The 26,073-nt window shown below is 38.0% G+C and overlaps 1 protein-coding gene across 1 annotated transcript in view; it reads left to right on the top strand.

The window, feature by feature from the left end:
* The window catches only part of LOC309858465 (inhibitor of carbonic anhydrase-like), a 44,086-nt gene extending 43,459 nt beyond the window's left edge, over positions 1-627 (top strand). The window contains exon 17 of the mRNA XM_082718993.1: positions 153-627. Coding sequence (XP_082575119.1) covers positions 153-187 — 35 coding nt within the window. The 3' untranslated portion in view covers positions 188-627. The remainder of the gene's footprint in view (positions 1-152) is intronic.
* Positions 628-26,073: the final 25,446 nt, after the last annotated feature.

The following is a 26,073-nucleotide window of genomic DNA, read 5'->3' as shown; positions in this document are numbered from 1 at the left end:
TGATCTCTCTCTCTCTCCCTCTGTCAAATAAATAAATAAAGTCTTTAAAAAAAATCATTACCTAGCATTTACTTTTAGAAAACAGGAATAGAAACGTGTTTAGTAAACACAGGATGTACCTGTAAGTCTGTCTTTTATGTTTTGCTTCACAGAACTTCAGGACGCCTGTACATTCCATGTACATTAAAAACCGATCAAAGTGGGCAACCACAGAAATGCTCAGTGCCTGCAAATACGGTGGGGACACATCTCACTTGTCTGCATGTGGGCCTCTGTTAACTTCAGTCGTTTTATATAATTATGTGCTGTAACTGATACAAAATTAAAGTAAACAGAAATTACAATGAATAAAAATTATTGTGTCTGCTTAGAAAACTTATGTCCTCATTATATGTCCTCATTAGAAAACTCATTATATGTCCTCAGATTTTTTGAGGGGAGAAAACTGATCTTTATGCTTGAGTTATGCTTCTAAATTAAATATCTATTAAATTATACCTTTTTAAAAAAATGTACCAAACAAGCTCGTCTTCCCTCCCTATTCTTTAATTTACTCAAGAGTTGAGTCACCTATATAGAATTGAAGCAATAAATCTGTCTGAAGTGAGTCTGAGTGGTGATTATAAGTGTGCAAAAAAATGCACTAGTATGTACAGTATCGAGGACTTACACAATAAAAACAGGGATAAGGAATGAGTTTGTTTATTTTAAAAATATATTTGAACATTTAAAATTCATAATGTCAAGGGGAATAAAAATCCTGACCCAGATTACTTGGAAGACATTAAAATTACTACAAAAATCTAACCCTACTACCTACTGGACTCAATTAAGGGTTTCTTTTCAGAGACTTTGCCATATCTTGTATTACCATACTTGCAGCTTGTGGTAGTGCCTCAATAAATATTGACTGGGACCCTAAGTTACATATTGTTAAATGGTAGTTTCATGAGTGTGGATTTCTGCTTATGTCTGTGAAAAAGTAACCAGTACAAGTCTTGCCCCCTACCATAAACAACTAAAAAACTGACAAAGTATATGAAACAACTGTTTTTAAACATTGGACAATAGCAGCACAGGACTCTGGTCCTTGAGATAAGGGAAAGAAAAGAGGTAAGCAGAATGATGACCCTACTTTTTGCCTGGAGGAAATTTCCAGATCATGGCACAGGGAGGGGGAACCCAAGAAAGCCTGTCACATTAGTTGAGGAAACAAATAAAAGCTTGGAGAGAAGCAAGATGACTGGAGTTTGTATACAGAAGACACCTCTAGAAGAGTCCCCTTGAATGTTTGGTGAAATACCAATCTGCGTGAGTGTAGAATGAAATTGAAATCTGTAAGACTAGACAAAGAATAACTGTGAGAGACCTGCAAGCTGAACAATTCCACAGAGCTAGGAATCATTTGTGCTCCTACTATAGCCAGAGTGAAGAAATCTAATTGAACACCTAAAGATTTGACTGAAGGTCAGACCTTAGATGTGAGGATAAATAAAGTAGCTGTAGACTAAGGGCTGCTCTATACCTGCCCTGAGAGTGAACTAGATTTGGTAGGATGAGCTGATCTGTAAGTAACTTAAATGCCTTCTAAAATAAGTCTCAATGCATTAAAGGAAGCCAACAAAATCTAAATATTCAGAAATGTAGCTTATGTAATATCCAGCATCAAATGCAAAAATTACCAGATATGCAAAGAAGTGTAAAATGTGACTCAGAGTCAGAAGAAAAATCAACCAATAAAAGCACACCTAGAGGGGCTCCTGGGTGGCTCAATTGGTTAAGTGCCAGACTCGTGATTCTGGCTCAGGTCATGAACTCAGGGTTGTGAGATGGAGCCCTATGTTGCCTTCCTGCTCAGCATAGAGACCGCTTAAGATTCCACTTGAGAGGGGTGCCTGGGTGGCTCAGTGGGTTAAGCCGCTGCCTTCGGCTCAGGTCATGATCTCAGGGTCCTGGGATCGAGTCCCGCATCGGGCTCTCTGCTCAGCAGGGAGCCTCCTTCCTCCTCTCCTCTCTCTGCCTGCCTCTCTGCCTACTTGTGATCTCTCTCTGTCAAATAAATAAATAAAAAATCTTTAAAAAAAAAAAAGATTCCACTTGAGATTTCCTCTGCCCCTTCCCACACCCCCCAAATAAATAAACAAAACCTTTTTTAAAAAAACCTACATACCTAAAAATCAAAGAGATGATGGTATTTGGACAATGGACTTGATTTTAAAATTTTTTAAAGTTTTTATTTAAATTCTAGTTAGTTAATATACAATGTAATATTGGTTTCAGGAGTAGGATTCAGTAATTCATTACTTACATATAATACCCAGTGCTTATCATAAGTGCCCCCCTTAATACTCTTCACTCATCTAGGCCATCCCCAACCCACCTCCCTCCATGGTTTCTTCTCTATGGTTCTCTTATGATTTGTTTCCCTGTCTTTCCCCCCCCCTTCCCATATGTTCATCTGTTTTGTTTCTTAAATTCCACATATGACTGAAATCATACGGTATTTTTCTCCAATGTACTTATTTCACTTAGGTAATGCACTCTACATTCATCCATGTTGTTGCAAATGGCAAGACTTCATTATTTTTGGTGGCTGAATAATATTCCACTATAAACACACACACACACACACACACACACACACACACACACACACACACACACACACCATCTTCTTTATGCATTCATCATTTGATGGACATTTTGCCTCTTTCCTTATTTTGGTTATTGTTGATAATGCTATATACATTGGAGTGAGTGTACCCCTTTAAGTCTGTATTTTTGTATCTTTTGGATAAATATCTAGCAGTGCAATTGCTGGACCATAGGGTATTTCTGTTTTTAACTTTTTGAGGGAACTTCTTACTGTTTTACATAGTGGTTGTACAATTTGCTTTCCCATCAACAGTGCAAGAGGGTTCCCCTTTCTTCACAACCTTGCCCATATCTGTTTCTTGTGTTATTATTTTAGCCATCTGACAGGTGTGAGATGGTGTCTTATGGTTTTGATTTGTATTTCCTGATGAAGAGTGATGTTGAGCATCTTTTCATGTGTCTGTTAGCCATCTGGACGTTTTCTTTGGAAAGATATCATTTCATATCTTCTGTCCATTTCTTAACTGGATCATTCCTTTTTGGGGGTATTGAGTTTGAGAAGGTCTTGGATACTAGTCCTTTATCAGATACAGGCAATGAACTTTAAAATAATTGTGATAAACATTCCCAAGGATTTAAATGAAAATAAAAATTTAACAAAGAAAAAAGTGTAAGGCTTAAAGAAGACCCAGTGAAAATCTAGAGTTGTAAAATTTGTGTTTTTCAAGGAATTTTTCTATTTCATCTAAATTGTCTATTTTTGCCATAAACTTGTCCAAAATATTTCCTTACTATCTTTTAATATTTATAGGTTGTGTGATGATACCTATTCTTTCACTTTCCATAGCAGTAATTCATGTTTTCTCTATTCATTTTTCTTGATCAGTTTAGTTACAGTTTTTATCAACAGTTATCAAACTTTCAAAGAACAATTTTTTAATATTCACTATTTGCCCATTTTCTATGTCATTTTTTAAAAGATTTTATTTATTTATTTGATAGACAGATCACAAGTAGGCAGAGAGGCAGGCAGAGAGAGAGTGGGAAGCAGGCTCCCTACTGAGCAGAGAACCTGATGCGGGGCTCAATCCCAGGACCTTGAGATCATGACCCGAGCTGAAGGCAGAGTCTTAACCCACTGAGCCACCCAGGCGCCCTCGTGTTTTGTTTTGTTTTTTAAGGACTTTATTTGAGAGAAAGCACGCTAGAGAGAGAGAGAAAGACCATGAACAGGGTGTAAGGACAGGCAGAGGGAGAAGCAGACTTCCAGCTGAGCAGGGAGCCTGATGTGGGATGCAATCCCAGCATCTTGGGATCATGACCCGAGCCGAAGGCAGCGGCTTAACCCACTGAGCCACCCAGGTGCCCCAAGACAGCCTCTTCAATAAATGATGCTGGGGAAAATGGACAGCTACAAGCAAAAAAAATAAAACTGGACCATTTTCTTACACCATACACACAAATAAGCTCAAAATAGATTAAAGACTTAAATATGAAACCTGAAATCATAAAACTTTCAGAAGAAAACATAGGCAGTAATTTCTTTGACATTGACTGTAGAAACATTTTTTCTAGATATGTCTCCTCGGGCAAGGGAAACAAAAGCAAAAATTAAACTATCGGGGCTACACAAAATAAAAGGGTTTTGCATGGCAAAGGAAACCATCTTTAAAACAAAATAATCCAACACCAAAAAACCCCCCAAATAATCCAATTAAAAATTGGCATAAAATATGAATAGAAATTTTTCCAAAAAACATACAATTGACCAACAGACACATGAAAAGATGCTCAACATCACTAATCATCAAGGAAATGCAAATCAAAACCACAGTGAGGCATTACTTTACACCTGTCAGAATGACTAAAATTAAAAAGACAAAAAAATGACACATTTTGGCGAGGCTGTGGGAAAAAAGGACCCCCTCATGTACTGTTAATGGGAAGGCAAATTGTTGCGGTCACTGTGGAAAACAGTATGGAGGTTCCTCAAAAGATTAAAAACAAAATTACCATATGATCTGGTAATTCTACTATTGGGTATTTACCAAAAGAAAATAAAAATTTTAATTTGAAAGAATAGAGGCAACCCTATGTTTATTGCAATAGCCAAGATATGGAAGCAACCCAAATGTTAATCGACAGATGAATGGAAGAGAAAGTATGGTGTGTGTCTATGTGTATAATGGACTGTTACTCAGCTCTAAAAAGGAATGAGATGTTGCGATTTGCAGCAACATTGACTGACCTAGAGAGTATAATGTTAAGTACAATAAGTCAATCAGAGAAGACAAACACCTTATGACTTAACTCATATGCGGATTTTAGAAACAAACAATGAACAAATGAACAAACAAAGAAGAAAAAAGAGACAAAAAAACAGACTCTTAAGTACAGAAAACAAACTGATGGTTGCCAGAGGGGATGTGGGTGGGGGAAGGGGTGAAACAGATGAAGGGGATTAAGAATACTCTTACCCTGATGAGCACTGACTTGCGTACAGAACTGTTGAGTCATTCTATTATACATCCAAAACTAATATAACACTGTATGTTAATAATATTTCAATAAAAAATAAATTTAAAATAATGTTATATCACTTTGTGAATAACGTAAGATCCTGTAATATTATAGCTCTACTTTTGTCAGTGATTTCTGGATAAACTTTTAAGAAGCAGGTCTTTAAGGTAAAAAAAAAAAGGTCCTGATTTGTAACATTTACCAAATTCATGAAGTAAACAGTTTTATATAGATGATTTCAAGCTACCAAAGTGATGTCAGTGAATTCAGAGTTTAGAAGAGATATATATAATCAGCTTTTGGAAGCCAGCTCAAGCTGATTGCACAACCCCCACTAATTTCCCTCTTTTATTCATGTGTTCTTACAATCATATATTTTACCTCTGCATACATTAGAAACTCGACAATAATTTTTATTATTTTTATATCAAGTATCAATTATCTTTTAATGAAATTTTTAAATGATAAAAAGAAATCTGTAATATCTACCCACATCTTCATTATTTCCAGTTCTCTTCATACCTTTGTATCGATCACAGATTTTAACTATTTTGTAGGCAGATCTTTCTGGCCAAATTCATTGGTCTGTATACATGTTATTTTTCCTTGTACTAATTTTGTATGGTACTTGACCATGGTACTTTCTGTTCAACTTTAGGTGAAATTTGCTTCTCTGGACTTTTAGAATAAGTGTGTTTTTAGGCAAGGGTTTCTTACTTCACAGATATCCCTTATCTGTCATTTTGTGCATTATTTTAAAATGCAATAGCTTGCTTTCTCTGGTTTCTTGGTTTTATTCCCTTCTCTACTTTGGTCTAGACCTTGTTTGTTCCTTTATCCTCGTTATGCCTTTTCTGTGCAATTTTGATTCCACTTATAGATCCAGATTGCTCCGGATCCTTTGGTCCCTCTTAGGAAAGGTATTTTCACATCTACTCCTAGGTCATCTCCCTGCAGGCTGCCCCCAGAAGCCCGCTGCATGCTTATCTTTTATGTTGGTGCTTCCAGGAAGACTCCTGGAGTTTCACCAGCTACAAAGTCCTCAGGCTCTTTTGCCCAAAGCCTCAGAGACTATTGGCTCTGTGTAGCTTGAATTTCTGCTGCCAATTTTTCCCATCAGAAGAGCCAAATCTATGGGTAATCTTCAGTGGCATAAGGCAGGAGCTCAGAGATCCTGGTCCAGCAGAGACCTTTCACTGGCATTGGGGAAGAGTTGTCATGTACAACTACATCTACTTTCTCTGAATTTTAAGAACTTGGAAAGACCAGAGCATATAATTAATGTTTCATGTTTCAACATAATGAGGATACCACTGGACCCATTTCAGATGTAATAAAATCCTAGGACTCTAACCTTAGTAACACACACACACAGACACACACACACACACACACACACACACACACACACTACTTGACCTACAATTTTTGTGTATTTATAGCTCCAGTGCAGTGATTTTTCTGTGACCTCATATCACTTTCCTCTGGAGTGAAGGAGTGAGGATAGAGGCTAGTTAACCTGTTTTTAGGCAGATGATACCTTAGGGAGCTAATTAGTCTTACTAAATCGTACATATAGACAAGTTGTACATATTTACAAATAAGGCCTATCTGTGGGAATATTTAAAAAAATTAAAACGTTGAAATCATTCAATTGTAGAATCTAACAGTTGACACCAATTCTCTACAGATCTGTGTAAGCCAGAGGTTTACTTTGGAACAGCTGGGAAACCAGGTGAACTTTGCTCTTCTCTTCCCACAGAGAGCAGGGACATCAAACAGTGGCATTTGCAGTGGGGCAGCAGAGGGACCAGTGATCTGTTTGTTTTGCCCCACAACTACTAGACTATGCTCAGCTCAACCAGCCACTTTTCATGGGCCCACCTGAAGATCTCAGGACTGGGCTTCTCCTGGTGAAAAAACAATGGGAAATGAAATACCTAAATAACCTTGGAAGAAAATATGAATGAGTTACAGGATGATGGGGGATACCACAGGATGTTGAGTGCAAAATAGGTTCTAGCTTTACCTGCCCTGCTGGCCACCCTACCAGTTATGTCCTCTGGCTGGGCCTTAGTTTTTCTCTCTGTAAAATGAAATCATTGTATTCAATGGTCTTGCAGGGTTTTGCCAAAGGGACCATCAGCAATAGACAAAGCCATTAAAAAATTATCTAGGGTCACTTCATTAAGTCACTGATCATGTTGTTAGTATTTAGTCCATACTAGCTGTTTTGTAATTATGATAGTCATTGCTATCTACTGGGCCAACACTTTAATAGCACAGTGAGTAGACTTCAAAATGGCCCTAGAAGATGGGTTTTCATATTCTTTTAAAAATTTTTTAAACTTACTTATTTGTCAGAGAGAGAGAAAGAGAGAGAGCGAGCGAGCATGGGGGGCTGCAGGCAGAGAAGCTGGCTCCCCACTGAGCAAGAGGCCCAATGAGGGACTCCATCCTAAGACCCCAGGATCATGACCTGAGCCAAAGGCAGACACTTAACTGACTGAGCCATTCAGGCATCCCTCATATTCTTACTACTAATGAGAAAACAAAGTGTAAGAAAAGATAAGTAACTTCTCCAACATCATGTAAGTTCTAAGTGGTCTATGATTTAAACCCAGGAATCTCTGACTCCAATTTCATACCCATTTTATTCCATGGACTGCACATGAAAATACTCAGTACCTGCCCTCAAAAATGGACAGGTAAATAAAAGGAGCGCACAGCATCCTTTTGTCTGTACACCAGTTTTATGGATAAAATAAAGCTGCCAGGCTCTGCCTGGTATATTGTCTATGATACATTGTTTAGGATCTAGAGGTCCACAAGCACCTAGGATTCCCTGATATGATGTGACCTGAGGGGCTGGGATCACAGTGTTATGTACATAGGACTTAGAAGGAGAATAATGTTCTGGGTACTGTACTAGGTGATTTACTTTAATTGTGAATTCAGTTCTCATAAGAAGTCTATGAAGTAGGTATAATAATTCCCACTTTCTAGATGGGAAACGGAGGCACTGAGCGTTATGTAACTTGCCTAATTCACTGAATAACTAAAAGTCTTATTCTATAGAAGTGAATGTATAAAGTAGATGACCAAACCACACTAGTTTTAGTGGTGTTCCAAGTCAGGGAGCACCAGGGGCCATGTTCTTTTCTTGTTCTAATCTTTGCAGTTGTGATCATTTCTCATGCTTACTTCTATCACTATCTAATGCTACTTTTATCACCACTACATTATTGCTTTGCACTGGGTAGATGATTTCCAAATACAAATCTGGAAATAAACTCCACTTCTAGGAACAGATTCCTATACCTGAGATCCTTCCCTTATTTAAAATCCAGAATCCTTGACATTCTAGTGTCCTGGCCCACTTTATACCATGTTTTCAAAATTTTGCACCCTTTCTCCATACTCCCTAGTATCCCACTTTGTGGTGAGGAAGAAACCAATTGTCAGAAGAGCTTCTGGAGTGGGGACTGAAGGAGCTTCTCTAATCTGTTACCTGTTTCACAATTTTTCCTGAAACCAGCCCTGCCATGGAGCTCTAATCTATGCCCCTGGCCCTGACCTCTAACCCTGTTTCCATCTTTGCCAAGCCTCTCCAGGTGTCCTTCAAATGGCATGCTAGAGAAGACCAGCTTTCCCTGAGTGCCTACCTTTGACCAGTGACTTTTGTTCCTTTACACATGAAAGTTTCCAGAGTCTACTCAGCTCCAGGGTCAGTGGCCTCTGCACCTGTTGACCTAGAGGTCAGGTACAGCTGGTTTAGGTTGAACATTATACTGACAAGGAAAGGGTTTTCTTGGGAAGTTCTTTTGCTTGAAGAATGGATATTTCTAGATTTTTAAATGAGGACAGTCTGCAGTCTTTCCCAGTATATTACAGAAGAATGACTGAATTCAAAAAAGAAGTCCAGAGCTTTGTAAAATTGAATGATGCTGACCACCTCTGCTCAGTTACTCCTTAGTCTATAAAACATCCTAATATCTGCCCTTCACAGTGTACCCTGTGAGCATGGAGACAGATAAAAAGGCTCCCCTTTTGCACTTCCTTTTCCCCTACCTTTCTCTCTTTCCTTCCCTTTTTTGTTCTTTTCTTCAGTTTAAAAATATATCTCTGTTCTCCACCTTTTCCTGTCCTTGAGGTGGCCAGAGGTCATAGAGCCTAAGAGTCCAAGGCAAAGAGGCAGCTGGAGGTCAGGAGATTGATTATGTACAGAGGAAGTGGGCAAAGAGCTAAGAATATTGACAATATTGGGATTCAGGTTCCTCTCTGTCAGAGAAGGAAGCTGCAAATATGGAGAGGAAGAAAACTAGAAGATTTGCTGTGGTGTTCAATTGGAATTGGAGGAATCAGTATGAATTCATGGTTGGAGAGAGAGAGAGAAAGAAAGAGGGAAATGAAAAAAAAAAAAAAGAAAGAGGACAATAGATGTAGATGTGTGTGTGTGTGTGTGTGTGTGTGTGTGTGTGTGTGTATTCCTAGCTATCTGTCGAAAGATCTTAGTATCAGTTTCTTTCCAACCAACCCAGATTTTGGTTCTTAAATACCATTCTATATTAAAAGGATAACGTTTCTTAGAGAAGCAAGATTCCATAAACAGATTCCAGAACTGATGTAGAAACTACAAGATAGGCCTGGATGTCTTAATCTTCCAGAAAGTGAAGTGCTTAAAAAATAATGGGGCTTTTTCATGTGTCTGTTGGCCATCTGGATGTCTTCTTTGCAGAAATGTCTGTTCATGTCCTCTGCCCATTTCTTGATTGGATTATTTGTTCTTTGGGTGTTGAGTTTGCTAAGTTCTTTATAGATTCTGGACACTAGTCCTTTATCTGATATGTCGTTTGCAAATATCTTCTCCCATTCTGTCAGTTGTCTTTTGATTTTCTTAACTGTTTCCTTTGCTGTGCAAAAGCTTTTGATCTTGATAAAATCCCAATAGTTCATTTTTGCCCTTGCTTCCCTTGCCTTTGGCGTTGTTCCTAGGAAGATGTTGCTGCGGCTGAGGTCGAAGAGGTTGCTGCCTGTGTTCTCCTCAAGGATTTTGATGGATTCCTTTCTCACATTGAGGTCCTTCATCCATTTTGAGTCTATTTTTGTGTGTGGTGTAATAAAATGATCCAATTTCATTTTTCTGTATGTGGCTGTCCAATTTTCCCAGCACCATTTATTGAAGAGGCTGTCTTTTTTCCATTGGACATTCTTTCCTGCTTTGTCGAAGATTAGTTGACCATAGAGTTGAGGGTCTATTTCTGGGCTCTCTATTCTGTTCCATTGATCTATGTGTCTGTTTTTGTGCCAGTACCATGCTGTCTTGATGATGACAGCTTTGTAATAGAGCTTGAAGTCCGGAATTGTGATGCCACCAACGTTGGCTTTCTTTTTCAATATCCCTTTGCCTATTCGAGGTCTTTTCTGGTTCCATATAAATTTTAGAATTATTTGTTCCATTTCTTTGAAAAAGATGGATGGTACTTTGATAGGAATTGCATTAAATGTGTAGATTGCTTTAGGTAGCATAGACATTTTCACAATATTTATTCTTCCAATCCAGGAGCATGGAACATTTTTCCATTTCTTTGTGTCTTCCTCAATTTCTTTCATGAGTACTTTATAGTTTTCTGAGTATAGATTCTGTGCCTCTTTGGTTAGGTTTATTCCTAGGTATCTTATGGTTTTGGGTGCAATTGTAAATGGGATTGACTCCTTAATTTCTTTTTCTTCTGTCTTGCTGTTGGTGTAGAGAAATGCAACTGATTTCTGTGCATTGATTTTATATCCTGACACTTTACTGAATTCCTGTATAAGTTCTAGCAGTTTTGGAGTGGAGTCTTTTGGGTTTTCCACATATAGTATCATATCATCTGCGAAGAGTGATAATTTGACTTCTTCTTTGCCGATTTGGATGCCTTTAATTTCCTTTTGTTGTCTGATTGCTGAGGCTAGGACCTCTAGTACTATGTTGAATAGAAGTGGTGATAATGGACATCCCTGCCGTGTTCCTGACCTTAGCGGAAAAGCTTTCAGTTTTTCTCCATTGAGAATGATATTTGCGGTGGGTTTTTCATAGATGGCTTTGATGATATTGAGGTATGTGCCCTCTATCCCTACACTTTGAAGAGTTTTGATCAGGAAGGGATGCTGTACTTTGTCAAATGCTTTTTCAGCATCTATTGAGAGTATCAATGGTTCTTGTTCTTTCTTTTATTGATGTGTTGTATCACATTGACTGATTTGCGGATGTTGAACCAACCTTGCAGCCCTGGAATAAATCCCACTTGGTTATGGTGAATAATCCTTTTAATGTACTGTTGAATCCTATTGGCTAGTATTTTGTTGAGTATTTTCGCATCTGTGTTCATCAAGGATATTGGTCTATAGCTCTCTTTTTTGATGGGATCCTTGTCTGGTTTTGGGATTAAGGTGATGCTGGCCTCACTCGGCATCAGGAAAATACAAATCAAAACCACAATGAGATATCACCTCACACCAGTTAGAATGGCTAAAACAAACAAGTCAGGAAATGACAGATGCTGGCGAGGATGCGGAGAAAGGGGAACCCTCCTACACTGTTGGTGGGAATGCAAGCTGGTGCAGCCACTCTGGAAAACAGCATGGAGGTTCCTCAAAATGTTGAAAATAGAACTGCCCTATGACCCAGCAATTGCACTATTGGGTATTTACCCTAAAGATACAAACGTAGTGATCCAAAGGGGCACGTGCACCCGAATGTTTATAGCAGCAATGTCCACAATAGCCAAGCTATGGAAAGAACCTCGATGTCCATCAACAGATGAATGGATCAAGAAGATGTGGTATATATACACAATGGAATACTATGCAGCCATCAAAAGAAATCAAATCTTGCCATTTGCGACAACATGGATGGAACTACAGCGTATCATGCTTAGCGAAATAAGTCAAGCAGAGAAAGACAACTATCATATGATCTTCCTGATATGAGGAAGTGGTGATGCAACATGGGGGCTTAAGTGGGTACGAGAAGAATCAATGAAACAAGATGGGATTGGGAGGAAGACAAACCATAAGTGACTCTTAATCTCACAAAACAAACTGAGGGTTGCTGGGGGGAGGGGGTTTGGAAGAAGGGGGTGGGATTATGGACATTGGGGAGGGTATGTGCTTTGGTGAGTGCTGTGAAGTGTGTAAACCTGGTGATTCACAGACCTGTACCCCTGGGGATAAAAATATATGTTTATAAAAAATAAAAAATTATAAAAAAAAATAATGGGGCTTGTGAAATATACTCAGGAAGAAGCTTGAAGGGCCACCCAGTGGCCAAATTTACAATTTGAACATAAAAATAAATGAGGAGGAAGATTCTTGGAAGATGGCAGACTAGAAAGCACCAGGAAACTGTCTCCCCACTCAGACAATGATTATACTGGTAAGATCTGTTTGATGTAGCTACTCTGGAATTTTGGAGTCTACTGAAGGCTTCCAATATCTAGGAGAAGTCTTAGAAGGAAGACAAATTGCCATTAACTTCAGTTTTTACCTTGGATACCCATTCTCTTCTTCCCACCCTGCATCAGGCAGGTTTGCACATATTTCAGAGAACCTTACATACAGCTATGGGAGCCAGAGTGGGCAATAAGGATCCTGTCATGCAAATATCTGTATTATGGTCACTGATTGTTGCTTCTAAACATGGAGGTGCAGATACAGAGGAGCGAAGACTTTGTTATTTCACGTCCTTTCATTGTTGCAAGTCTTTCCTCCTCCGAGTGATGTCCAGAGAATTTGAAGATTTTCTCTCTTTTGAGACCCATACATTTAAGGCTGAGCATCCAAAAGCAATGATATGTTCTGGAGAAATTAGAAAGTTACTGCACAAACCCAGAGAAAGTAGTAGGAACAAAAAAGACCATAAGTGTTTGTTTGTTTGTTTGTTTTTCAGCATAACGGTATTCATTATTTTTGCACCATACCTGGTGCTCCATGCAATCTGTGCCCTCTATAATACCCACCACCTGGTACCCCGACCTCTCACCCCCACCCCTTCAAAACCCTCAGATTGTTTTTCAGAGTTCATAGTTTCCCATGGTTCACCTCCCCTTCCAATTTACCCCAACTCCCTTCTCCTCTCTAACTCCCCATGTCCTCCATGCTATTTGTTATTATGCTCCACTAATAAGTGAAACCATATGATAATTGACTCTCTCTGCTTGACTTATTTTGCTCAGCATAATCTCTTCCAGCCCCGTCCATGTTGCTACAAAAGTGGGTAATCGTCCTTTCTGATGGAGGCATAATACTCCGTAGTGTATATGGACCACATCTTCCTTATCCATTCGTCCGTTGAAGGGCATCTTGGTTCTTTCCACAGTTTGGCGACCACGACCATTGCTGCTATAAACATTGGGGTACAGATGGCCCTTCTTTTCACTACATCTGTATCTTTGGGGTAAATACAGAGTAGTGCAATTGCAGGGTCATAGGGAAGTTCTATTTTTAATTTCTTGAGGAATCTCCACACTGTTCTCCAAAGAGGCTGCACCAACTTGCATTCCCACCAACAGTGTAAGAGGGTTCCCCTTTCTCCACATCCCCTCCAACACATGTTGTTTCCTGTCTTGCTAATTTTGGCCATTCTAACTGGTGTAAGGTGATATCTCAATGTGGTTTTAATATGAATCTCCCTGAGGGCTAATTATGATGAACATTTTTTCATGTGTCTGATAGCCATTTGTATGTCTTCATTGGAGAGGTGTCTGTTCATATCTTCTGCCCATTTTTTGATATAACTGTCTGTTTTGTGTGTGTTGAGTTTCGGGAGTTCTTTATAGATCCTGGATATCAACCTTTTGTCTGTACTGTCATTTGCAAATATCTTCTCCCTTTCCGTGTGTTGCCTCTTTGTTCTCTTGACTGTTTCCTTTGCTGTGCAGAAGCTTTTGATTTTGATGAAGTCCCAAAAGTTTATCTTCGCTTTTGTTTCCTTTGCCTTTGGAGACATATCTTGAAAGAAGTTGCTGAGGCTGATTTTGAAGAGATTACTGCCTATGTTCTCCTCTGGGATTCTGATGGATTCCTGTCTCACACTGAGGTCTTTTATCGATTTTGAGTTTATCTTTGTGTATGGTGTAAGAGAATGGTTGAGTTTCATTCTTCTACATATAGCTGTCCAGTGTTCCCAGCACCATTTATTGAAGAGACTATCTTTTTTCCACTGTATATTTTTTCCTGTTTTCTCGAAGATTATTTGCTCATAGAGTATAACTTTTTATTTATATCTGCTCCTTGGTACAGAAACAGCCTACAGCAATAAAAATGAACAAACAAACAAAAACAAACACACCAGGAAACACTGGGGAAGAAAGAGAATTTTATTTCCAGAGTTACTACATTATTAGATTTCAATGTCCAGTTTTCAACAACAACAACAAAAATCACAAGGCATACCATGAAACAGGAAAATATAGCCTATTTAAAGGAAAAAAAAATAAACCAACAGAAACTGTTCTTGAAAAGGACCTGATGATGGATCTACTACACAAAAACTTTATAACAACTATCCTAAAAATTTTCAAGGAACTAAAAGATGTGGAGAAAGTCAAGAGAACAAAATATAAACAAAGTAGAAGTATCAATAAAAAGAAAACTTAAAAAGAAACAAAAGAGAAATTCTGAAGCTGAAAAAGTAAAATAACTTAAGTAAAAATTCACCAGAGGGATCCAAAGACACATTTGAACAGGCAGAAGAAAGAATCAGTGAACTGAAAGATAGTACAATTGAAGTTATAGAATCTGTGGAACAGAAAGAATAAAAATGGAAGAAAAATGAACAGAGCCCAAGGGACCTGTAGGACATCAAACACAGAACAATATATGCATTGTGGGAGCCACAGAAGGAAAGGAAAAAGGAGTAGAAAAAGTATTTGAAGAAGTAATTATCAAAAGTGTCCCAAATTTGATGAAGTACATAAATACAAATATCCAAGAAGCTCAATAAACACCACGTAGGGACCCCCTACCAAGACATATAATAACCAAACTATTAAAAGCCAAAGATAAGAAGAGAATATTGAACGCAGAAAGAGATAAATGACTTATCACATACAAGAATCTTTAATAAGATTAATATTAATTAATCTTATTGAATAATTGATGGATTATTATTGAATTAATAATTCATCTTCAAAAACTTTGTAGGCCAGAAAGCAGTGGGCTGATATATTTAAATGCTAAAAGAAAAAAAGAAACTTTCAACCAAGAACCGTGCATCCAAAGCAAAACTGTTCTTCAAAAATGAGGGAGAAATTAAGACATTCCCAGAAAAACAGCAGCTAGGGAAGTTTGTTACTACTAGATGTACAAGAAATGTTAGTTGAGATCAAAGGACACTAGATGATAACTTGAAATGTGTTTTGTGTGTGTGTGTGTGTGTGTTTAAAGATTTTATTTACTTGAGAGAGAGAGAGAGAGAGATCATGAGAACGAGGGAGGGGTACAGGGAGAAGCAAACTCTCCACTGAGACAGAAGCCCCATGCAGGACTCAATCCCAGGATGCTGGGATCATGACCTGAGCTGAAGGCTGTTGCTTAACTGACTGAGCCATTCAGGCACCTGATAACATGAAATCTTATGCAGAAATAAAGATCACAGTAAAAGACAATAAATGGATTATTATAAAAGTTAGTACTGTAAAAATGATTTGTAACTTTACATTTTGTTTTCTACATATACATATGAAACTAATGCATTAAAACCCAATTATTCATTCATTTTTATTTTATTTTATTTATTTTAAAGATCCATTTACTTATTTTAGAGAAAGAGAGTGCACGCACACAAGTGGGGAGAGGGGCCGAGGGACAGAGAATCTTTAAGCAGAATGCCTGCTGAGCACAGAGCCTAACGCAGGCTTAATCTGAGGACCCTGAGATCTTGACCTGAGCTGAAATCAAGAGCCAGATGCTTATCAGACTGAGCCACCCAGGTGATCCCATTTGTTTTTAGACACATGATGTATAAAGATGTAATTTTATGATATCAACAACTGAAAGGGGTGGATAATAAAGCTGTAAAAAAGCAGTGTTTGTATGTTATTGAACTCGAGATTACATAAATTCAAACAAGAATCATAACTTTAGGATGTTAAATGTAATCTCCATGGTAACTATAAGGAAAATAGCTATATTTATACATAGCCAAAAGGATAAATCCAAAAGAAAATGAGAAGGGAGTTGAAATGTTTCACTACAAAAAAAAAAAAAAAAAAAAAAAAAACCCATCCACACACAAATGAAGATAGTGATGCAGGAAAAGAGGAATAAAAAAGCTATACAGCATATAGAAAACAAATAATATGATGTCAGAAGTAAGTCCTTTCTTATCACAGTAATTACTAAATGCAAATGAATTACTCTTCAATCAAAAAACAACTTAGCAGAATGGTAAAAACACACTATTCAACTATACACTGGACAAGAGACTTATTTTGATACAAAGACACAAAAAGATTGAAAATTAAAGGATGGAAAAGATATTCCAAAAGGGAGCAGCATTGACTGTAATATCAGATAAAGTAGATTTTAAATCAAAAGAGTTTATAAGAGGCAAATAAGGACATTTTACATTAATAAAAATTTCAACACTGAAAGAATATGTAACATTTATAAACATCTATACACCTAATAACAGACCATCAAAATATATGAAGTAAAAATTGATGGGATTGAAGGGAGAAATAGTTCTTTTTAAAAATTTTATTTAATTTTAATTTTTTATTTTATTTTATTTTATTTTTTAAAGATTTTATTTATTTGTCTGAGAGAGAGAGAGCATGAGGAGCAGGAAGGGATAGAGGGAGAGGGCGAAGCCGGCTCCCCACTGAGCAGGGATCCTGATGTGGGGTTCGATCCCAGGACTCTGGATCATGACCTGAGCCAAAGGCAGACACTTAATGCACTGAGTCACCCAGGCGCCCCTAATTTTTATTTTTAAAAAGATTTGTTTATTTATTAGCAAGAAAGAGAGTGAGGGGAGGGACAGAGAGAGAGGGAGAGAGACTCCTTAAGCAGACTCCCTACGGAGCTTGCAGTCTGATGCAGGGTTCAATCCCAAGACCTCAAGATCATGACCTGAGCTGAAGTCCAGAGTCAGCCTCCCAGCTGCTCCAGAAATAGTTCTATAATAATAGTTGGAGATGTCAATACCACACTCTCAATAATGGACAGAACAACCAAGCAGAAAATAAGTGTGGAAATAGAGGACTTGAACAACTCATTAAACCAAAGGGGCATGTACAGAACACTCTATCCAATAACAACAGAATACAATTTTTTCTCAACTGTGCATAGGATATTTTCTAGGGCAGACCATATGTTAAGCAATACACTAGGTCTCAAAGATTTTAAAAGATAGATATGATACCAGGATTCTTCTGCGACCACAATAGGATGAAGTCACAAACGAATAGCAAAAGGAAAACTGGAAATTCACAAATCTGTGGAAGTTAAGCAATACATTGTTGAACAATCAATGGATCAAAGAAAAAATCGCAAGTGAAATTGGAAAATACTTAGGTATGAACGAAATGAAAACATAACACAATGTGGGACACAGCAAAAGTTGTCCTAAGGGGGAAATTTATAGCTATAATCACATTTAAAAAGATGAAAAGATCTCAAATCAACAGCCTAGTTTCACAACTTAAGGAACTAGAAAAAAGAACAGCAAACTAACCTCAGTTGGTAAAAGGAAGGAAATACCAAAGACTATGGTAGAAATGAAAGAAATAGAGAATAGAACAGAAAAATTAGAGAAAATCAATGAACCCTAAAGTTGTTCTTTGAAAAGATCCATGAAATTGCAAACCTTTAGCTTGGCTGACTGAATAAAACAGAAAGAAGTCTCAAATTACTAAAATCAGAAATGAAAGGAGGAACATTACTGATTTTAAGAAATAAAAATGATTATGAGATTATTATGAATAATAGCATGTCAACAAATTGGATAATCTAGATGAGATGGACAAATTCCAAGAAACACAAAACCTATCAAGACTATATCATAGGGTGTCTAGGTGGCTCAGTTGGTTGAGCAACTGCCTTCGACTCAGGTCATTATCCTGGAGTCCTGGGATCAAGTCCCACATCAGGTTCCCAATTCCATGGGGAGTCTGCTTCTCCCTCTGAACATCTCCTCTCTTATGCTCTCTCTCGCTCTCACTCCCTCAAATAAATAAATAAAATCTTTTTGTAAAAAAAAAATTATTTCATGAATGGGGTGCCTGGGTGGTTCGAGGGTTAAGCCTCTGCCTTTGGCTCAGCTCAGGTCATGATCTCAGGGTCCTGAGATCAAGCCCTGCATTGGGCTCTTTGCTCAGCAGAGAGCCTGCTTCCCCCCTCTCTCTGCCTGCCTCTCTGCCTGTTTGTGATCTCTCTCTCTCTCTCTGTCAAATAAATAAATAAAATATTTTAAAAAATACTATATCATGAAGAAATAGAACACTGGAATAGATATTTATTTAGTAAGGAGATTGAGTCAGTATTTAAAAATCTCCCACCATCAAAAAACCCCGGATCTGATGTCTTGACTGGTGAATTCTACAATATGTTTAAAGAACCAACACCAATCCTTCTTAAACTTTTCCCAAAAAATTAAGAGGAAAGAACACTTTCTAACTTATTCTGAGGCTTATTATATGATATCATACTTATTCTATGATATAAAGCCAGACAAGGATGCTGTAGGAAAAGAAAACTAGAGATCAATATCCCTGTGAATATTGATTAATAAATCCTCAACAAAATACTAGCAAACTGAATTCAGCAGCATATTATACACCATGACCAAGTGGGATTTATTTCTGGAATACAAAGATGGTTCTACATATGAAAACCAATTACTGTAATACACATTAACAGAATGGCAGAAAACCCCCACATGATCATCTAAATTGACACAGAAAAAGCATTTGATGAAATCCAACATTTTGTCTTTCATGACAAAAAAATCATTCAACAAACTAGGAGTGGAAGAGAACTACATCAATACAGTAAAAGCCATATATGAAAACCCAAAGCAGAAATCATATTCAATGGTGAGAGACTGAAAGCTTTTCCTCTGCAATTAGGAACAAGGCATTCTTTCTTTATGGAATAGAAGACTTAATATTGTTGTGATATAAATACTACCCCAAACATTTTACAGATTAAATGTTACTAAAATCCCAACTTTTTTTTCCATAAATAGAAAAAATCTTAAAATTCAGATGGAATCTCAAATGATCCTGAATAGTTAAAATCTCTTGACAGAACAAAGGTGGAGTACTCAGACTTCCTGATTTCAAGACTTACCATATGTTACAGATACCAAGAGTATGGTACTGGCATGAAGACAGATGCATACACCAATGGGATAGAATAGAGAGCCCAGAAATAAACACTTGCATATATGGTTAAATTATTTTCCACAAGGGGGCTAAGGACATTAAAAAAAGATAGTCTTTTCAATAAACTAGACTGGGAAAACCAGGTACGAAGACATAAGAGAATGAAGTTGGATTCTCACTCAATATCATATACAAAAATTAACTAAAAACTATTTAAAGATCTACACTTAAGGCCTAAAAGTAGAAAAAAAACCTTAGGAGAAAACATAGGGCAGAAGCTTTATGATATTGGATTCGGCAATGATTTCTTTGATATGACATCAAGACACAGGCAACAAAAGCAAAAATAGACAAATTGAACTTAATGAGAATTAAAACTTTTGTGCAACAAAGGACACTATGAGCAGATTGAAAGGCAAACCACCGAATGCGAAAACATATTTGCATATCAGGTAACTGATAAGGGGTTAATATCCAAAATATATAGAGAACTCCTACAGAAGAAGAACAACAACAACCTGGAACAACAGAAGAATAACAACTACAGAAGAACAAATAACCAATTCAGAAGTGGGCAAAGGACTTGAATAGACTTTCCTGAAAAGAAATTATACAAATGGTCAATAGGCATATGAAAAGATGCTCAATATCACTAATCACTGGGGAAATGTAAATCAAATCTATAATGAGATACTATCTCATACCCACTGGGAAGGCTACTGTTTAAAAAAAACAACAACAACCACCTGGAAAGTAATAAATGTTGGCAAGGGTGTGGAGAAATTAGAATCTTGTGTACCATTTGTGGGAGTGTAAAATGGTACAGCTACTATAGAAAACACTAGGGAGATTCCTCAAAAAATTAAACATAGAATTATCGTATCTTCAATGGTGTTGGGAAACTGGACAGCACCTTGCAAAAGAATGAAACCGGAGCACTTTCTTACACCATACACAAAAATAAATTCCAAATGGATTAAAGACCTAAATGTGAGACTTGACCATAAAAATTGTAGAAGAGAACACAGGTAGTAACTACTTTGGCATCAGCCATAGCAACTTCTTTCTAGATATGTCTTCTGAGGCAAGGGAAACAAGCAAAAATAACCTATGGGGGCTACATCAAAATAAAAACTTCTGCACAGAGAAGGAAACAATCAACAAAACTAAAAGGCAACTTGCAGAATGGAAGAAGATATTTGCAAATGACATATCTGAGTTAGTATCCAAAATACATAAAGAACTTATAAAACTCAACACCCGAAAAACAAATAATCTACTTTAAAAATGGGCAGAAGACATGAATAGGCATCTCTCCAAAGAAGTCAACCCAGATGGCCGACAGATACATGAAAAGATGCTCAACATCACTCATCACCAGTGAAATACGAATCAAAACTGCAATGAGGGGTGTCTGGGTGGCTCAGTGGGTTAAAGCCTCTGCCTTTGGCCCAGGTCATGATCCCAGGGTCCTGGGATCGAGCCCTGCATCGGGCTCTCTGCTCAGCGGGGAGCCTGCTTTCTCCTCTCTCTCTGCCTGCCTCTGCCTACTTGTGATCTCTGTCTGTCAAATACATAAATAAAATCTTTTTAAAAAAATCTTTCTTAAAGGAAAAAAAAAAAAACAACTGCAATGAGATATGCTCTCACACCTGTCAGAATGGCTAAAATAAAAAACAAAAAACAACAGGTGTTGGTGAGGATGTGGAGAAAGGGGAACCTCCTTGCACTGTTGGTAGGAGTGTAAACTGCTGCAACCGCCGTGGAAAACAGTATGGAGGCTCCTCAAAAATTTAAAAATAAAACTACCCTATGATTCTTCAATTGCACTACTAGGTATTGACCCAAAGAATACAAAAATACTGGTAATTCAAAGGGATACAACAACAACCTGGAACAACAGAAGAATAACAACTACAGAAGAACAAATAACCAATTCAGAAGTGGGCAAAGGACTTGAATAGACTTTCCTGAAAAGAAATTATACAAATGGTCAATAGGCATATGAAAAGATGCTCAATATCACTAATCACTGGGGAAATGTAAATCAAATCTATAATGAGATACTATCTCATACCCACTGGGAAGGCTACTAATGCTGCTGTTTATAGCAGCATTATCTACAATAGCCAAAGTATGGAAACAGCCCAAGTATCAATTGACTGATCAATAGATAAGGAAGGTGTGGTGTATATATACAATGGAATATTGCTCAACCATTAAAAAGAATGAAATCTTGTCATTTGCAACAGCATGGTTGAAGCTGAGAGTATAATGCTTAGTGAAATAAGTCAGTCAGAAAAAGACAAATACTGTGTGCTCTCACTCATATGTGGAATTTAAGAAATAAAACAAATGAGCAAAGGTCGGGGGGAGGGAGAGAGGCAAACCAAGAAACAGACTCTTAACTACAGAGAACAAACTGAGGGTTACGAGAATGGAGGTGGGTAGAAGGATGGGTGAAATAGGTGATGGGGATTAAAGAGTGCACTTGTGATGAGCACCAGATGTTGCATGGAAGGGTTGAATCCCTGCATTGTACACCTAAAACTAATATTACACTGTACATTAACTAATTGAAGTTTAAATAAAAACTTAAAAAGAAGAATTATTACATGATCCAGAAATTCCACATCTGACTATATACTCAAAAGAACTGAAAGCAAGGTCTTGAAATGATATTTACACACCCATGTTTATAGACATATTATTTGCAACAGCTAAAATGTGGAGGCAACCCAAGTGTTCACTGATAGATGAATAAATAAGTAAATATGGTAAATACATAGAATGGAACATTATTCAGCCTTAAAAAAGAAGGAAATTATTGACATATGTTACAACATGTATGAATAGTGGACATTACGGTAAATAAACTAATCACAAAAGACAAATGTTGTATGATTCCACTTAAATGAGGCACTTGGAGTGGTTAAAATCATAAAGCCAGAAAATAATGGGGTAGTTACCAGGGGCTAGGGGTAGAGAGAAATGAGGAATTTTTGTTTACTGGATATAGAATTCCAGTTTTTCAAGATAACAGAAGTTCTGGAAATAGATAGTCACAGTCACACAACAACATGAATGAACTGCACACTTAAAAACGGTTAATATGATAAATTTTATGTAATATGTATTTTACCACAATAAAAAAATGATAGTAAAGGATTATAACCCACTGAGAAAGATGGGAACCCTGAGTCCATGCTGATAAAAACAAATAAAAGGAAATAAATAAATAACTGGAAAACAGGAAGCACTTGTTTACTTTAGAATGTCAATTGATAAAAGCACAAAGAATGATATAAACAGAAAAATCGCTATTTGGCAACCAATATAGTAATAACTAATCAAGGCAACAGACCTCAATGAATGTTGAAACTAAGCAGTGCCTGTCTGAGGAGGAATAAAATATTAAATAGTGTCAACATATCTTCCCACAAACTACTCATTAATTAAGAGGAAAATAAATTTACAGTGTAGAAATCTGTCAGATACCACCTTAACCAAGCAAAGTTAACAGAATTGATAATGAAACAAGTCACTTTCATGTTCCTTCTAATGCAAACCTAAGAAGAAAATGAGTTTTATTTTTTTCTCTTTAATTCTTTTACATATTATATTTTTTCGTACATGACTGGATTGGCAAGATCCACAAGTAAAATGTTGAATAGAAATGATAAGAGTAGAACTTTTTCTTGATCTCAAAGGGGAAGCTTTCATTCACCATTCTACCACTGAGTATGAAGATTTCATATATATAAAGAGAACATTTCTTTAAAGTATTTATATATATTACACACACACACACAATTGGATTAAACATGTTTCCTAGGATGAATCTGCCAAGAGGTTTTAAAAAGAATGGTTGCTGAATTTTAGCAAATGCTATTCCTGTACTGACTGATACGGTTATGTAATTTTCCTCCTTTATTCTGTTAATGTGACCAATTATAATGATTGATTTTTCAAAAGATAACTTGCATTCCTGGAATAAATCCAACTTGCTAATGATTTAGTATCCTTTTTAGATATTGCTAACATTTTGCTTGGAATTTTTACATCCATGTTCATAAAAGTTACTTTCTTTTTATATTTCATATTTATATTTTATATTTTTATATCATGTCCTTGATGGTTTTTGCTTTCAAACTATACTTACCAGCCTCAAAAATTAGTCAGGGAGTGCTCCTTTTTTTTTTTTTTCTATTACCTGGGAAAGTATATATAAGATTGTTAAAATTCTTTTTAAATGTTTGGTAGAATTCATTAGTGAAGCTGTCTAGCCCTGGACTATTTGTGAAAAGGATATTTTTGTGGACTCCTCTGGGAAAAGAATGGGAGCCTGAGAATCTTCCCTTGTCCAGGGACTTCTGAGGGATAGGACTGAGACAGAGAGAGCTGGTGGTGTGTGGCATTTCAACCGCCTGACATTTTTCAGGAAGGACAGTGCCCTTGGTTCTCACCTCTCTCATTGCACTCTCCCTGAGCAGTGGTCTGTGGGATAGCGGGTCTATGAGCATCAGTTCTCAGGCTACTGATCACCACCTTACCAAAGATCCAGACTCAGGTCTTTCAGAGGAGAAGCCTTGGTGTTAGGCAGAAAGCAATGAGGGGGAAGGCGGAGAGGGACTGGTTCAACCAGACAGAAGTTCTTTGTTTGCTCTGCTTCTTTGTAAATGAGGCAACATTTGGAAACAACAAATATTGGTTCAGAGAGCCAATGCATTCCTGCCCATCCCTTTAGGTCAGCAACCCACCCCTCACCCCCTGCACGTACACACAAGTTCAGCTCTTTCTACAAGAGACCCAGTCCCACTGAAATTTAAGAGTTCTATTCAGACTTAGGAGATTTGAGTTCAGGTCCTAGAGCTCTGTGAAGGAGGAGCTGTCATTTTAGTATAGAGTCCACATCTGAAAAATGAGGAACTGACCTCATCTCTCCAGGTAATTGGTCAAGATCACAAAGATCTTGCCCCAGAACAGTGCTTGGAACATGGAAGGACAGAAAATGTGATACTTTTGTTCCATCTGAGCACAATAAATTGGTGCATACCTGAGGTTCTGCAGTTGGGGCACTCAGGCTACTTCCAGAAGGACAAGCCCCTCTGCAAACTGAAATGTGGGGTGGTGTGTCTGTGAAGAAATGGCAAGGCTGAGAGGACCCTGTCTGTCCTTTCAATGTGAGCCTCGATGAGTCCCTTGGTCTCTGTAAGTCCCCGTTTCCTGGGAGAGTCATTGTCGTTGGTGGATGGGTACATGCGCTCTGGAACCAGACTGCTTGATTATGCATCTGACTCACTAGTTGATTTTGGACAGGTGTTAACCCCTCACAGCCTCAGTTTCCTCACCTCATCTTTAATAGGGAGTCTCTCACACTGACCAGAAGGTGCTCCCTGTAAGGGGCTCAAGCTTGGCTGTGGGTCTGACCCTGGAGGAACTGCCTCAGGAAAGGCTCACTATCCCTCTGGTACAAGAGTAAGAGCACTAGGGGCCCAGGGGCGAGAATCAAGGTCTCTCTGTCTTCCATGCCCTCCATGGAGCTTCCCTGAGTTTGTGGCTTATTCAACATTGGGCAACTCTCCTTCCTGCTTCTAAGCAGACACTGCAAGCTCTGTGCACAGCCTCAGGAGGCATCAGCTCCACAGGAGGCTTCTCCCAGCCAGGACTTCTCATTTTCTCCTCCTGTCTTCATCTCAGTACCTTAAGGTCTCCCACAGGAAGAGAGGTCACCCCCTAATACACCTGCTGCAGGGGGAAGTAGGAGTATGCCCTTCCTGCCATGATTCTGGGTTTTCCATGGCTTACGCAGGAGTGTCCATGAGGGGCAGGGACAGAGGGAGGGCAAGCAGCAGCTTCTCTTCCTCAGTGGTGAGGCAGCCTGGTTAGGCTTGTCTTCCGTCCCTACTGTAAACAGAAAGTCCCCGCTATAGCAATACTTTCTAAAGTGGGGTGTAGGTAACCCCTCGTATGTGAGACAATCTACTGAGGTGTGGAAGAATATAGCCTGACTTCCAATTGTATTTATTCTTAATACAAAAGATTAACAAATGGACATACATTACTATTTTGTGTGAGGATTGGCACTGTCTCCCACTGGTCTGTAGGCCAGACAGACACAGGTCTTGTAGAGCCTCTGAAGTGTCCTGAGGGAAGGTGAGGAACACCTCAAAAGGGTAGGGGTGGGAAAGAGGGTGCTGGATGTTTGTGACTCTCTGACCTGTCCTTTGCTTTTGGCTTTTGTCGTTCCCTATTTTGTGGTGTTTGTGTGCCCAGGAAATTGGATGTACAGATGATGTGATGTGGTTTAACTCACCAAACCTCATAAAATGCACAAGTGCCTTAAAAAGATTTCTGCAAAGAAACTAGAATTAGAAGATGATTCTGATAACACAAACACAAGTGAACAAAAATAAAATGACGATACTGACATCTTCTAGGCCTGGTATAGATTAATTAGTGTAGCTAGAGCCCCAAACCACAATCACCTGATCAGACTGGGTAAGTAACTTTTCGAGAAACCTAAAATTATCTTGAGGACTTTCTGGAGTATTGACTTTTGTCTACTATCAGGACCCTTGCCCTT

The sequence above is a fragment of the Mustela nivalis genome, assembly GCF_964662115.1.
Source record: "Mustela nivalis genome assembly, chromosome: 1".
NCBI classification, from domain to species: Eukaryota; Metazoa; Chordata; class Mammalia; order Carnivora; family Mustelidae; genus Mustela; species Mustela nivalis.
The sequence above is the reverse complement of the archived record's forward strand: the minus strand, read 5'-3'. Positions and strand labels throughout refer to the sequence as shown.